At 53.6% G+C, this 16,031-nt stretch overlaps 2 protein-coding genes across 3 annotated transcripts in view; one reads left to right on the forward strand and one right to left on the reverse strand.

Moving 5' to 3' along the window:
* The first annotated feature begins 9,217 nt into the window (after window positions 1-9,217).
* LOC106805268 (alpha-ketoglutarate-dependent dioxygenase alkB homolog 4-like) lies at window positions 9,218-13,268 on the forward strand. Of its 2 annotated transcripts, XM_014806798.1 has the most exons (4): window positions 9,218-9,416; window positions 9,791-10,033; window positions 11,336-11,690; window positions 11,853-13,268. In XM_014806798.1, the coding sequence occupies exons 1-4, from the start codon at window positions 9,282-9,284 to the stop codon at window positions 12,674-12,676; spliced, it is 1,557 nt and encodes a 518-aa protein (XP_014662284.1). In that variant the 5' UTR covers window positions 9,218-9,281; the 3' UTR covers window positions 12,677-13,268. The 2 variants fall into 2 exon arrangements, with proteins under 2 accessions (XP_014662284.1, XP_014662283.1); XM_014806797.1 differs by having other exon boundaries at window positions 11,336-13,268.
* A 1,341-nt stretch (window positions 13,269-14,609) lies between these two features.
* LOC106805253 overlaps window positions 14,610-16,031 on the reverse strand; it is a gene marked incomplete in the record, with an annotated part of 34,950 nt that continues 33,528 nt past the window's right edge. Inside the window, 3 exon segments of the mRNA XM_014806782.1 lie at window positions 14,610-14,670; window positions 15,322-15,471; window positions 15,719-15,920. Coding sequence (XP_014662268.1) covers window positions 14,610-14,670; window positions 15,322-15,471; window positions 15,719-15,920 — 413 coding nt within the window.

Here is a 16,031-nt window from a genome sequence, read left to right on the forward strand (position 1 = left end):
AATCGCGCGCGCTCGGCGAAATCGCCGGTCGAGAACGCGACGGGCGACAGCGACGACGCAGGAGTGGCGGTTGCGGGCCGAGGGGTCGTCGTCGGGCGACGCGCGCGTCCGCCGCAGCCGAACTCGTTCCAGCTGTCGTGTAGCGCCGCTGCTGCTGCTGCGCCCCGTAGCCCGCCTGCGGGTACGGCCCGTAGCTCGCGCGCGTGTCCTGGCTGCACGCGTGGGGGCGACACGCGTGCCGCGCGTCGTCGCCCGCCGCCCTCCCGCCGGAAGACGCTCTGTTGTTGGTTGCCGACGGTGACGAACGCCGACCGTTGCTCAGACGCACCGGAGAGAAACGCTTTGGGGACCGCCCCCTCGCCGTGTGCTGATAGGAGGCGCTGTCTCTGATCGGCGGGGAGCACTTCGGCGACTGCCGCCAACCCCCGCTCGCGTCCCTGCCGGCGGGCGAACAATTCTGCGTCCGCTTAGGGGCGCTCTTGTCTCTCGTCGGCTGCGAGCGTTTCGGCGACTGCGTCGGCGTCGCTGCCGGCGGCTGCTGCTGCTGCTGCTGCGGCTGCTCTCTCTCCCTCTTCATCGGCGACCGGCTGTCACTCCCCGCCCTCGCCGGTTTCCTCGGCGATCGCTTAACGTCGTCGCGAGTCACGCTCGGATGTCGCGTCGCGGCGTCGCGCACGCTGATCGTGCTTCCGTACACGTCCTCGCCCTCCATGCGCTTGCACGCGCGCACCGCCTGGTCGGCGCTCGCAAAACGCATCGTCGCCGCGCCGCCGCCGCGCTCCACGCTCACCACCTTGCCGCCGCAGTTGCTCGCGAGCTGCCGCAGCCGCGCGCGCACCCGCTCCTCGGGCCGATCCGCCGGCAGCCCCGCGACGACGATCTCGTTCGACGGCTCGCCGCGGCCGGCGCGGCGCGGGCTGCCGACGTCGGGCAGGTCGGCGACGAGGCGTTCGTACGCGTGCGTCTCGTGCGCGTGCGCGAGCAGCGCGGGGGCGGCGCGCGCCCCGTGCACGCAGACGACGGCGAGACGGTGCCGGTTGCGGAGGTCGGCGAGCTCCGACGCGAAGTTGACGTCGCCGGAGACGAGAACGACGGTGGCCGGCGCGCTGTACGTGTGCGCGAAGCGGCGCAGGCCCTGCCGTAGCTTGTCGTCAGCGGCGTTCTTGCAGACGGCGTTCACGTGGATGACGGTGATCTGCGGGTGGAGAAAGAACGCGTTGGTCGTCGGCGACGGCAGGGAAACACAAGAGCAGTTCGTTGGCGGCAGGAAACAACTGCCTGCGGAGTCCGTTACCGTGACGACGTGCGCGAGCTTGTCGAGCAGCTGCCGCAGCGTGGCGACGCTGTAGTCCTGCAGGCGGATGCTGTGGCCGTGGAGACGCATGAAGGCGGACATGAAGCTCTCGAGTGGGATGCTGCCGTGCCGCGTCGACTGCAGGAGTGAGGTCGCCTGGTCGGCTAACACGCGCAGCATGCCCTTCTCTATCAGACAGATGTACCTGCAAACCAACGAAGAATGATATTGAACTGAATGATATTGCCTGAACGATTATATTGAATTATACTGAATGAACCACAGGTCTGCAAGGCGATTCAACGAAGACGACTAAATGATCTCAAAATAAATCACAAGTTACTAGCAGACGCGATTGCCCGCAGCAAAACCGCGATCGAATCGCCGCGGCAACGAGCAGCCTCACCTCTCGTCGTCCTTCTCGATCACCGTGACGACGTGCACGACCGCCTCGAACAGCTCGATGAGCTTCGTGAAACCATAGTCGGCGACGCGGCACTGCCGCCCGAAGTGGTGGTGGTAGGCGGGGATGAAGCGGTTGAAGGGCATGCGGCAGCTCGGCCCGTGTCGCAGTAGGTCCAACACCTCGTGCGCGAACTGCCCCGTCCGCTCGATCTCCTCCGGCGTCTGCTCGCGCTTGGGGATCGCGATCACCGCATCCTCCTCGCCGTCCGTCGTCATGACGACCGTCTTGTCGGCGAGCTCGCCGAGGAGATCCATCAGCTCGCAGACGCCGTAGTCGGCGATGTCGAACGCGCGGCCCGTGACCTTCGCGTAGACGTCGGGAAGGTCGCGCACGCGCACCTGCTTGCTCGCCTGCGACTTGAGGCAGCGCAGCACGTCCGACGTGAACCGCTTCAGCTGCGCGCGCGGCGTCAGCGTCACCTGCTTGCGCGTGCCCTCGCCGATCACCGTGACGACGTGCGTGAGCGCGTCAAACAGATCCATCAGGCGCGTGTAGCCGTAGTCGGCGACGCGGCACTGCCGCCCGAAGTGGTGGTGGTAGGCGGGGATGAACTTGCTGAAGGGCATGCGGCAGCCGGCGCTGTTCTTCAGCAGGTCGATGACTTCGCGGCCAAACTGCAGCAGCTGCGCGGTGATGATCGGACTGCCGCCGCCGCGCTGCTGCTCCGGCGGCGTCCCCTTGTTCGCCGCCCACTGCACCTGCTTGACGCCGCTCGTCGAGAAGCCGATCTCGACGCCGGGGACGGCCACCAGGAGGCGCTCGAGGGGGACGCCGCCGTCGGGGCGGTTCTCGAGCGGCTCGAACTCGGCGGCGAAGCATACGGGGAAGCTTGCGAGGGGCATGCCGCCGTCGTGCAGCTGCAGCAGCATGTGCACGCACACGGAGAACGTGCGCAGCGGCAGACGCACGAGCGGCAGCTCCGGGCCCTCGTCCTCCTCCGCCCACGCGAGCGGCGTCGCGCCGCCCCCCGCCACGCAGTGCCGCGGGCAGACGGGCGGGTCGTCGTCGGCGTCCGCGAGTTCGGGCGGCGGGGAGGACGGCGCGACGAGTCGCACGGTGCGGCCCGCGCCGCCCGGCCCGTCGTCGATCGCCACCGTGTCGTGCATGCGGTAGAGTTCGGAAACGCTCACCGGGTGGCGGCAGCGTCGCTCGAACACCTCGACGAACTTGAAGAGCGGCATCGCGTGGCCGGCGACGCCGCCGAGGAGGCGCGCGACCTCGGTGCGCAGCGTCGCCGCCGACACGGCCTTCTCCGTCGGCACGCACACGTGGATGCGCTTGTGTCCGATCTTGTGGCGGTGCAGGTTGGCGATGGCGACCTGCGCGTCCTCGCGCGTCGGCACCTTCACCATGGCGACGAGGCTGCGGTCGGCCTGCAGCAGCAGCGAGATGTGCAGCACGCGCACGAACTGCCGGAAGATCGCGAACAGCACCTTGCGGAGGTCGCGCGCGGGGATGTTCTGGTCGAGGTTCGACACGCGAAGCTCGACGGCGTCGGCGAACAGCGCCGCCGGGTTCGGAACCATGCCGTAGCCCTGGACGTAGCCGTAGCCGCAGTGACGCGGGCTCGCGGCGCCGCCTGGCGCGGCGACGCGTTTACGCGGCGCCGCCGCGCCCGCCGATCGGCGCGAATCGCGCTCACTCTTGCGCCTCGCGCGAAATCGCGCTCGAGGCAACGCCGACGCGGCGACCACGACGACAGGAGTAAGTGCGGTTGCCAGCGACGGGGTCGCGTCGCGCGACGCGCCGCGTCGCCGCAGCCGAACTCGTTTCCACCTGTACGTCTGGTAGCGCCGCTGCTGCCTGCTGCAGCGCCGTTAGCCCGCCTGGCGGGTACGCGCCGTCAGCTCGCGGCGCTGGATCGGGCCTGGCTGCACGCAAGTGGGGGCGATCACGCGTGCCCTGCGCGTCGTCGCCCGCCGCCCTCCCGCTGGAAGACGCTCATGTGTTGCCGTTGGCCGGACGCCACGGCAACGACCCGACGTTGCCTCAGACGCCACCGGAGAGAAACGCTTTTGGCGGACCGCCCCCTCGCCGTGCTGTGCTGATAGGCAGCACTGTCTCTTTGATCGGCGCGGGAGCACTTCGGCGACTGCCCGCCGACCCCGCCTCGCGTCCAACCTGCCGGCACGCCGAACACATCTGCCGTCCGCTTAGGCGCGCCTCTTGTCTCTCGTCGGCTGCGAGCCGTTTCGGCGACTGCCTCGGCTGCGTCGCTGCCTCGGCGCGCTGCCTGCTGCGGCCTGCGCTCTCTCCCTCTTTCATCGGCGACCGGGCTGTCACTCGCCCGCCCTCGCCGTTTCCTCGGCCGATCGCCTTACGTCGGTCCGCGAGTCACGGCTTCGCGGTGTCGCGTCGCGGCCCGTCTGCGGCACGCTGATCGTGCTTCCGTACACCGTCCTCGCCTCCATGCCGCTTGCACGAGCGCCGCACCGCCTGCGTCGGCCCCGCTCGCAAAGCGCATCGTCGCAAGCGCCCGCCGCCGCGCTCCACGCCTCACCACCTTGCCGCCGCAGTTGCTCGCCGAGCTGCCGAGCCGCGCTCGCGCCACCCGCTCTCGGGCGATCGCCGGCCAGCCCCGCGACGACGATCATCTTCGACGCGCCTCGCCCGCGGCGCCGCGCGGCGCCGGGCTGCCGACGTCGGGAGGTCGCGCGACGAGGCGTTCGTACTGCGTGCGTCTCCGTGCGGCACTGTGCGGGAGCAGCGCGGGGGCGGCGCGCGCCCCGCTGCACGCAGACGCACGCGCCGAGACAGGTGCGGGCGGAGTGCGGCGAGCCTCCACCGCGAACGTTGACGTCGCCGGACGACCGAGGAAACGAACGTGCGCCGCAGCGCGCTGTACGCCTATAAAACAAAGGAAGTCCCGGCATACGTGCGCCGAAGCGGCGCGCCCTGCCGTAGCCTTGTCGTCGCGGCCGTTTCTTGCAGCACGGCGTTCACGTGGAGACGGTGATCTCGCGGGTGGGAGAAAGAACGTCGTTGATCGTCGGCGACGCCGCAGCGAAACACAAGAGCAGTTCGTTGCCGGCCAGGAACATAAGAGCCAGCTCGCGAAATGCAGATGAAGCAGGAAACAAAGAGCAGCTGTTTCGAACACCTAAGGCAGGAATCAAGGAAGGAAGCGAGCCGAGGGACACGGACCACACACCACGCACACACACAACACACACACAATCAAAACACCCACCAACCCAGACGCCACACCACCCACGAAGAAACCATAGCACCCAGCTGGAAGAACCATGCCACGGCCAACCGCGACAAGGAAAACATACCCAACGAGACCAGACCACTCACACCAGTAACGCAACGACAATGGCCCGCGACCCGAAAACATAGCCGCAACAGCTCACGGGACATGCCGGACAGACGTGGCGAAACAACAGCGTTAACCGCCGCCTACCCAGGTTAAGCACACACTCAGCAAATGCTCTGCGTCAACACCACAGACAAAGACAGAACAGGGACGTGGTGCCGGTAGGTGCACGTTTCATGGGTATCGTCGATGAGGAGCGTGGGACAGTCTATGCGTGGGCAGACAGTGCATCTACTATGCTGAATCGACATTACTAGAATTTATAAACTAGGCACTACTAAACTGGAACTACGTCAACTAGGTGGAATCAACATTAGTAGAAACTAGACAATACTATACTGGCACTATGTGGAATGTATATTACTAAACTGACACGATGTGGAATGTATATTACTAGACTGACACCATGTGGAATGTATATTACTAGACTGGCACCATGTGGAATGTATATTACTAGACTGGCACCATGTGGAATGTATATTACTATACTGGCACCATTTGGAATTGATGTTACTAGAAACTATACATTCCTAGACTGGTACCATGTAGAATGGATGTTACTAGAAACTATATATTACTAGACTGGCACTATGTGCAATGGATGTTACTAACTTACAAGATACTGGACATTACTAGATTGGCACCATGTGGAAATTAGATTGTTACTACTACTAGCAACTAAGCTTAAATAGAACAGGGCATGAAATTACCAAAATCAGGTGAAACAGGCCCATACCAAAATTTTAACCAGGCCCTTAGACAAATTGTTGAACAGGCCTTAATTTGTTCAATTTATTCCCCATTATCATAAAAGTATTAGCTTGTGTTTACTAGCATACTCATCAGCATTCAGAATTTTCATTGCCCCTATCAGTGGAGTCTCTACTTGTTATTGCTGGAACATGCCGGTGGTGGTCTAGTTAGTCCACTAAGTAAAAACTCAGAAAATTGGGTAGATTATTGGCCTTGATATAAAGCGCAGCATAGCAAGAATTGCAATAGGCAAGTGGACTGATTACTATGCCGGGGGTTGAACGCCGCGGTCTTAAGCCGGGTTGAACCACCGGCCGCCGGCAAAATACTACTAAATTCTACTTTCGCGCACTGCTAGAAGTTGTAAGAAGAACAATAGCGCGTAGTTGCAATGCAACTGCTTGGCGGCTAAAGGTGAACGTGTGGCGCCCCCTACCTGCGCGTGATTCAGCTCCTCAATGACGTCCTTGCGCTCCTTGCTGATGTCACACACGCAGACAAACTCCGCCTCCCGATGTCCGGCGAAGAACTTCTGCCGGATCTTCTGTACGATGGCCAGCGCGGAGCGCCCTCTAGGCACCTAGCCGACAAAAGAACGCACTCCGTTACCTGGCGACATCTATATGTGACTGAGAAAAACGTGGAAACCACTTCCCATTCGCACAGTCATCAATCAGCTTCAGGAAACCACGTATTGTACGTATTATACGTACGTAGATAGAGCCTGGTTTAACTCACCTGGCAGTTCTCAATGTCCCAGAAAACCCCAATAGGTGGCGCTTCTGCTGCAGCTCTGCATTTCGGAGGCGACTTGTCGAGCGCATCCCAGCAACTGGCTTGTTCGCAGCCCTGTGGGATGACACGAGTCTCCGAGGGCTGAAGCAACACAAGGCCAAGCTTAATCGCACATTCACTTACCGTCGTATATCCAATTAAACGTTCAGTGGAAAGCAAGGCATTCATTATTCACATGCATACACCACAAGCTTTCTTGATTAAATCCCGACTGCACAATAAGCAAAAGAGAGAAGCCTAATTGACTTCAGAATCAGCACTTGTCCTGAATAACAGCCAGAAATTCGTTTTCTAGAATCATCATACGGCTGTTGATCAGAGATAGAATGTACACTCTAGAAATCACCACGCAATAGATGGCCTCTAAATCGACATCAGAACTCTGCGACACCTCCTCTTAGGCCACCCTTAAAAAATTATTTGTTTCCCATTTACCGGGGTACCGAGTAGGTAGGTAGGTAAAAAATCTTTTTTATTTTGTTTTGACAAGATGTGTGTGTATGTATATTGTATATTCTGTTTTGTGTATATGTTTTTGCGGAACAAATTTGATTTTTTTTTTGGCGAAACGAAATAATTTTTGTTTTGTTTTAATCGGCCAATAAAATGTGTCGAGTAGTGGCGTTTTGGCAGGTCGGTCGGTAAATGGGAAAAAAGAAATATTTCATCTTAGGCCTTACCTTGTGTATGCTCAGACACAGTTGAAGCTGCTCGCCTGCCAACGTGACGACGTCCAGGCCAGCACTCGTCGTCACTGGGATGACCGTCGTCACGGGAACCGACTCATTGCGCTTTGGTGTCGTGTTCATGCTGCAGAGGTTAGGACGCGGTATTTTCTCACAGGCATGCTCCTCGTGCGGTCAACGCCCCTGCTGCTCCTAGTTTATGGAGACGACATGTAAAACAGCAGTCAACTATACTGTGTAAGCCATGTACTTATTGTGCATGGATATGGTACTATGAGTCATCATGACGGAGCGGAAACTTTGTGATGTGGCAGCAGGTGACTGGTAAGCTTCTTGTACCTACTTTAGTACAAACACAACTTGGTCTAAACTTGAACTTGACAGTCTGGTCAGATCTGGGTCACCCTGTCTACTCTACCGGCACGGCTAATAAACCTACAGAATAATTTTGATTTGAATCCCATGTGCTACTACTTAAGTGGTTCATGATAAGATTTTATGACTTACAGTGACACATGTCATTGACTACAAGACATTCAACTCTGACATCATATCTCTTTAAAATAATTATGACCAAATTTAAAATAGATGATATCCTTTACAGCACCAGAGAAACTAAGCATAGAAGCATTGTTTTATCTTAAGCCCGGCGCACACGCGAGTTATTTTACTCAAGTAAAATGACGCACGAGTAAAATTACTCAACGGAAATCCGCCGCACACGTGAGTAAAATAACTCATGCGTTAACTTATACTTGAGTAAAATAACTCATGTGTGCGCCAGGCATTACTAGCAAACTCGTCAAAATAACAACTGTGGTTTGTCACTGTTCTCCCAGTTCCTTCTCTTATGAGGGCTTCTCCAATAGAGGATAATTACTGGTGTTTCAGTAGTGGAGCAAAGAGCTACATTATGTAGTACATCTAGGTATCGCTCTAACCTGACCAGGCTGTGTGACTAACGTCAATATACATTCTAGTTTATAGACGTATTCTAACCCTAGCAATACCGTTTCTTGGAGCTAGGTATCGCTCTAGAACTATAGCCCTTCGCTTCGCTGCAAGGTGGAAGCGAAGCGGCGAAGGCGAAGCGGCACATCGAAGGGCTATAGTTCTAGAGCTAATATAGCTAGAGCTAGTTACATTTACATCAATTGGCACGACTAATGAAGATAATATTGCAACCAGTAGTGCACTGAAAACCATAATTTATTACAAACCAACAAGGAATAAAGCAAATATTTACATGCTGATAGTGATAATAAAAGAAATTTTGGTTAGCCTCCCCTAGTAAAAGACTCTCCATTTAGTTGTGGTACTCACTGGTAGTACTGTAAGTGTAAGCTTTAGCCTGCGCACAGACACGTGTAGGGTCATAATATATGAAGTATATTTAACCAGACAAATAACCCAATAAAGGTTGCAATGAATTACTTTACGCGTTTGCCACAAGCGGAAGCGGTGAAACAAGCGCAGCTGTTATGCTATGCTCACAGTATTAATACAAGAGGCAACACTGAACACACTTACACATAGTCCGCAAATGCAGACGTAAACTCCGCTTTGCTAATCTGAGGGTGCGGGTTTACCATTACTGGGGTCTGCGTCGGCTCGGACTAACTTACACAGTGAGCGATGTGGGATGGAGCTCAGGGATGGAGGTCCTCGACTCCTACCAATTTTAACCCCAATAAATTACCCAAAATAGATTAATTATAAGTAAAACGTCTATTTCTACAAAAAATATGTTGTACACTTTATACCAGCAGCTTATTAGCTGTGAGAAATTGGGCCTATATTATTTTAACGCGCGTGTGGAACGAGAGCGACACGAACTCACATACAAACGCCGCTCTAACTTGAGAATAAATAAAACTCATGTTCTTTTGTCTAAATGATGAAATAGAGGGCTCTCACAGAAACATGTCAGCGCCCGTGCAAAACTATTGCGTTTGCTCATTGTAGTCTATGAGTTTACGTATTTCCATAGTATTTCCTTGTTACACCATACAGAAATACATGGGTACTCAGTGCTTTTGTAAAGGTATAAGGACGTGCCTTGTTTGCGAAACGAGCAAAGAGGCACAGAGACCATGGGATGAGGTAAAGCAAAAATACCGTAATTAATAATATTTAATACGTTAATTATTGCTACGTACGTGTAGGATCAAATTCAATCTACAATCACCTCTGCTAATTGTGCAGTCACACTGCTGTTACCGTTTAATAGGGTTATAACACATAACCACTGGTTCATATTTAAACACAATGAAACTGAGTAAGTTAATCGTTGTCATTGACACAATTCTACTCTAGATCTATTCAATTGTTACTTAGGGCAGCAATTTTCACTAACCCGAGCATGAGCTGCATGTTGCATGTCCCATTACAGCAGGTAGTTGGTAATGTTGATTACCCATGCAGGATGTTTACATTATTTTATAAGGTATTCCTCATTAATTAAAATTTGTTTGCAGATTGAAGGAAAGCATTTCTTCTTATATTGTGATCACTGTAAAACTGCATGGAGTTCCAACTACAATGGATGTCATAAAGAGAGCATCAGTGGAACCACGCCAGTAAACCACTCTGGTTGGTACACCAATTTGTCAGGCATAATACTATTGCCAGAGTTCATCACAGAAGAAGAAGAAAGCTACCTTTTAGAAGAAATGGAGAAGCACGAGTGGGTTGAGTCGCAATCTGGTCGAAGAAAACAGGTATCACAATAACCATGTCCTTAATTATGCTAAGGTTTACATCCTTTAATATCACTTTATGCAAGCTTGCATACATGGCAAGAAGGCTGATAGACATTTACAAGTTACAGCTACATATGATCAAGAGCGTATAAAGAAGGAGAGCGTACAACGGTGAAAAGCTGAAACCATGTTGCAGTATTAGTCGAATTAAGAAACTTTGCCCATTTTATTTTGACGATTCTTTGCAGTATTATTGATCAGCTGTCCTACCTTGCTAATATAAAACAACCTGCATGTCCCTACAATGCTCCTACACTGAAATAATGAGAGGTGAAAATCTGGTATTTTCGCCGAAAATCGACTCGAGATCAGTGTTTACTGCGACTGTCTCTTGCTTTGTGGCCAGTGTATTGCTTCCAGTCGCCGCTGTGTAGCGCCATGGTAGCGCTGACTCACGTCAGTAATACAGAGTGTACTATACATCAGCGTGAGATGGGCACAGGTGGGGGTCATCACTATGGCAATCAATAACAGACGTCATTCATTCCATTTGTCAATCATTGACGGAAACACGCGAGGTTTCCCGAAGTTATCTCAAAGCGAGAGACAGTCACAATTAGCAGTGATCTCGAGTCGGTTTTCGGCAAAAATACCAGATTTTCACCGCTCATTATCTCAGCGTAGGGGCATCGTAGGCACATGCGGTTTGTTTTATATTAACAAGGTAGGGCAGCTGATCAATAATACTGCAAAGAATCGTCAAAATAAAATGGGGAAAGCTTATTAATTTGACTAATACTGCAGCATGGTTTCAGCATTTCACCGTTGTACGCTCTCCTTCTTTATACGCTCTTGATATGATTTACCCTGATCTGTGCAGAATCTGGTGGTGATGGATTTAGCTAGGTCAATCAATTACTTCCGCAGGGGAGCAATATCAAACTGCTGTATTGAATAATGATCAGATTTTGTACTCAAGTAAAATTTCATTTGGTTGCTGCTCACACTACTGTGAAATGCTCAATGTAATCATGGGTAAATTAATGTCCATTGGCATGGACTGATGTCTATAAGGTCACCTTACTTTCCAAGATTCATGTTGGCATATATATACAGTATACCACACATCACTAAGTATAACCGCCTGTCACGCGCAAACTTTTTCCCATTACCTACAGTTAATATGGTACATAATCATTTTTACTGTTAGTTTGATGTTAGTTTGCAGCTTAGCTCTCCTGTTGTTTGCTGTAACCATCGTTGTCGTCCATGTCTAAACGCATTCGGCTCGACCTGCAACCGCTCCCCCCCCCCTTTCAGGATTTCGGACCGAAGACGAACTTCAAGAAGAAGAAGGTGCGTCTGTCGACGTTCACTGGGCTTCCGGCATACAGCCGTGAGCTCGTGAGGCGTCTGCAGCGCGTCGACGCGCTCGCGGGGTTCCTTGCCGTCGAGCAGTGCAACCTCGAGTACACGCCCGAGCGCGGCTCGGCGATCGACCCGCACTTCGATGACTTCTGGCTGTGGGGCGAGCGGCTCGTGTCGGTCAACCTGGTGTCGGACACCGTCATGGCGTTCCTGCCCGACAAGTCGCAGCTGCTGCGCGTTCCCGTCGCGTTTGCCGATGGTGGTGGTGCTTGTGACGGCGCGTCCTCGGGTGACGGTGCATCCTTGGGTGACAGAGCGCATGACGGTGCATGTGACGGCGCATGCTCGGGTGACAGCATGCGTGAAGGTGTGTCATCATGCGACAGAGCGTGTGACGGCGCATCCTTCGGTGACGGCGCGTCCTGTGGCAACTGTGCGTATGGCGGCGCGTGTGACGGTGCATCCTTGGGTGACAGAGCGCATGACGGTGCATGTGACGGCGCATGCTCGGGTGACAGCATGCGTGAAGGTGTGTCATCATGCGACAGAGCGTGTGACGGCGCATCCTTGGGTGACGGCGCGTCCTGTGGCAACTGTGCGTATGGCGGCGCGTGTGACAGTGCGTCCTTGGGTGACAGAGCGCGTGACTGTGCATCCCCGGGTGACGGCGCATGTGATGACGCATCCTCGGGTGACAGCGAGGTGTGTCGTTCCCACGACGATGAACGCAGAGTCGCCGCGTCCGCTCCCACCGATCTGAGGACCGTTGTCAAGGAACACGAAAGTAATGGTGAACAAAACATATCGAGCTCGCCAGACGCCTCGAACGTCGACGCAGTGAACGCTCAAGAAAACGCCCCGAGTTTGCCAGACGCCGCCCCGATCGTCGACGCAGTGAACGCTCAAGGGGGCATCTCGCGGAAATCTCGAATTGCGAAAATAGCGCGCAATGGCTCGTGCACATGCGTCGATGCTGCTGGGGACGGCAGAAAGCGCCAAGCGGCCGGCGCGAACTCCGACCTCTCGCCGGAGTTCGCCGGGCGGACGCCGACGCTGCCGTGTGCGAGCGTTGAGGTACACGTGCTGCTGCCGAGGAGGTCGGTGCTCGTGATGGCGGGCGCGGCTCGGTCGGCGTGGAAGCACTGCATACACCGTCGCGACGTCACGCGCCGCCGCGTCGCCATCACCCTGCGCGAGCTGTCTCGCGAGTTCAAGCCCGGGGGTCGCGAGGCCGACCTCGGCGCTCGTCTCGAGACGCTGGCTCAGAGTTTCGCCGGGTCCGTCGTCAGGTGACCTCCCCCGTGCGCGTGCGTGGTTGCGTCGACCCCATGTTCTATGTTCGGTTACATTGTTCCTTATATCGATCGATGTTTAAATAACGATAGACCGATTATATCAATATTATGATCGAGTTAGCAGTTACTGTCTTTCTTGTCAGATGGTTCGAGTGATCAGTCGGTGATGGGATTTAGAAAAGCCAAAATGTCAAATGAATGCAATAACAGTATATTATATATTTAATAAACATTTATTCCCATGCATTCCATCCCTGTAATATAATTGTAATTTGTAATCTCCAGAGAGTAAATATCATTAATATTATAATTTTGAATTATCTTCATTACTTCTGAAATAATAGAAACCATTTGTTGCCACATGTTCCCTATCAGAATGCTTTATATTGTGATCTCTCTAGGGACAGATTTGATCTCTATGAGTTTGAGGTATACACAGGTGATAGAAGTATTTTAAGTTGAAAACCCTTGTTCACGACATCTTGTGTGCCACGTTATACATAAGCAAATGCACATTTCACAAACAGTGTGGAAACACTTTTCACCATGATGTTTAGTTACGTTGATACATTGCCGTCTTGCAAAAAAAAAACTGAGCAAAACTTGAGTAAATGCCTAAAAATCTCACGTGTTTTGTAGGCAACTAATAACACCGACAACATCACTCTTTCCCTTTCATGATATCATTATAATAAAAATTACATACAGCTAATAACAAGTTTGTGAGACCATCTTCCCCATTCAACAAGGTTGTGTTTCACGATATAGTCATGTAATGCCGCAACAAGTTTTACAAAGAAGCGTACATTCTATATTAATATGTTGTAATGACCAAAATTTCTATTATACACAAGGCGGATTCTCTAAACAATAAAGCAACATACAGCCAATGCTCATCCGTTAGGAGCGTGTTACTTCCCTTATGTATTACCATAATACGCGTTCGTACATTTTCTGCACGGATTCTTAAATAGGGATATAGGCTATATTCCAAGAGTAGAAAATAGCTAAATGTTGTCTATCGGCTACTCTTGGGAGTTTGGATAAGATCATGATACACGCACACTCGCACACACACACACACACACACACACACACACACACACACACACACTACTGTACTACATCACACATTGCCACAGAAGTTAACACACCGACACTGGCCTGCGAATGACATTGGGAGCATTTTTTTTAGTAGTATACAAATAAAAAAACCCAACCCTGCAGTAATGTTACTTGCTCATAGACAGAACCCAATCTATCTTCTAAACCTAGGTAGGAGACACACGGAAGTTTTGCACGTTATCGCACGCGTACACGCATCGCTCGAGCAAGCAGAACAATGGGCGCAAAATTTGCAAACAACAAACGCAACGCTGATTCGATCGCAAACCAGCGAGTCTCCGCAGGTCACCAGAGGTCACGCGACTCTCCCAAAGTCGCCCGTAGACCGACGTGCTGCGTCAGCATATCCAAAATATTTATTTATTTTTCCGTTATATCCAACCAAGCACACCCCCCTCCCCTAAATACACACACACACACACGCACACACGAGTAAACATGAAACGCGGCATCTCTCCTCGACCTCCAGGAGCGGTGGCATCGAAGCCACACCATCTCCGCGAGATCTTCGGCGACGTCCCGTCATCGGTGGGAGGGCGCGGCGACCTCGCGCGACCTGACCCGACCCGACCTCCCTAGTCGTCATCGGACAGTGGTTCGTACTGCGAGCCGACGACCGAGTTGCCGTCGACAGCGGGCGTTGTCGTCGGCGAGCCGTCGCGGCGAGCCCGAGCACCGAGGGGCGCCGGGTCGCTGCGAGGCGCTGCTTGGCGGTTGGCCGCGGAGCGGCGTCACGCCGTACCCGCTGTGTAGCGATCGACGACGGGAGGACGAGTAGGGCGTCGACATGACGCCGTGCTTGCTCGTCACGCCTCACATCCTCTCCACACACACGGGGCGTGGCGCCACGCTGACTCGCGCGCCGCAGCCTGTAACCGATGACAACGCAGCATCGTCGATGAGCGGGGTTGGAGTGCGCGCGGGCGCAGACGCGGGGGGGGCGAAACTCGTTGTTTTCGGGACGTTTTGCGGCGCAAGAAAGAGAACGAGAAACGAAAAACTAGGATTCCTTTTACCTCGAGTTCAAGATTTCAGTTGAATAAGATCTTTGTCGTCTAACGTGACACCGTAATTCGGTCATTAGTGAATGAATTCTTACATGCAGCACGTGGTTTATTGCTTCTCAGGCACGATAAACATGCATTAATCACTCATCAAACACGCTCAATTTCTGGGAAATGCCTGGGACCACATATAGCTTGTTTTCCAGCACGTTCCATATGTTGAAATTAACATTCTAAAATTGCTATTACTGGACGCCCCACGAATCCTCTCATGGGGTCGCGGTGATGAAATATGATAATCAAATCTATTTTGGGGTAGACAAGTGGATGTGCATCACGTAGAGACTGCTCATGGTTCTATGCCACACTATTTAACCACTTCCCCTGTGCTGACAATAGCTGCTGTGAAGCGCAGGCCAACTGATCACACACACTGCTTGCAACAACGCAAACTTGTTAGTGCACGGATAAGCTGCGCCGCCCTTTTTAACAATTTCCCGGCCCTGCCTGTTTACCTGAGGTTGAAGCAGAGCTGTGGTAGTGTCCCAGGGTAATGTTGGACGGCTGTGGCTGACTGCTGTTTGGTTGTCCCATCGGTGCGCCGCCGAAACGGGGCTGGTAGCCCTGCCCCTGCACCCCGGTGTGTTGCTGGGATGTCGAAATGCTGCAAGAGACCATTCAAATTGACAAGCGACTCTTCGACCACAGTCCTTCATATTAATTTCAACTTACAAACATAAACGTTTGCTTTTTTCTCTCCAAATAGTACAACGATGCTGCACATGAATGCATCATGAACCATCCTGGTCAGAAACGTGATCCGTCAGAAGTGAGTTGATATTCGTTTGGAGGCAGATCAAGATCAAGTGATCCTAACCAGATAGACTCATTCCAAACAACCAGGGCCTTACTTAGCGGAGTTGGAGTCGTCGCCGGACGATATCGGGTCGACCTTGCAGCTGCTGCTCCCTATATCGCTATTCGGTCCCTCGTCGATGACCATGTCCCCCGAGCCGGGGCTGTCTGCATCGCCGGTCTGCGACACCTCACCTTCGGCTGCCGCGGCGTGGCTCGAAGGCTTCCCCGCAGTCGAGCTCTCCGCCGCACCGACACCTGGTGGAGGAAAGGTTCGACAAGGTTAAATCCTTCCCGCGCCTATGTGGCACATAGGGCGGTGCCTATCTCCGTTTCAGTAACCCTGAGGCCCCACAGCTGCTTTCACAG

The sequence above is a fragment of the Priapulus caudatus genome, unplaced genomic scaffold (genome assembly GCF_000485595.1).
Source record: "Priapulus caudatus unplaced genomic scaffold, Priapulus_caudatus-5.0.1 Scaffold107, whole genome shotgun sequence".
Lineage (NCBI taxonomy): Eukaryota > Metazoa > Priapulida > Priapulimorpha > Priapulimorphida > Priapulidae > Priapulus > Priapulus caudatus.

Coding starts and splice junctions, on each gene's coding strand:
- LOC106805268 (XM_014806797.1), top strand. CDS start 9,282: ATGAGTTTACGTATTTCCATAGTATTTCCTTGTTACACCATACAGAAA. Junction 9,417..9,790: donor CACAGAGACCATGGGATGAG/GTAAAGCAAAAA, acceptor ATTTGTTTGCAG/ATTGAAGGAAAGCATTTCTT. Junction 10,034..11,335: donor AATCTGGTCGAAGAAAACAG/GTATCACAATAA, acceptor CCCCCCTTTCAG/GATTTCGGACCGAAGACGAA.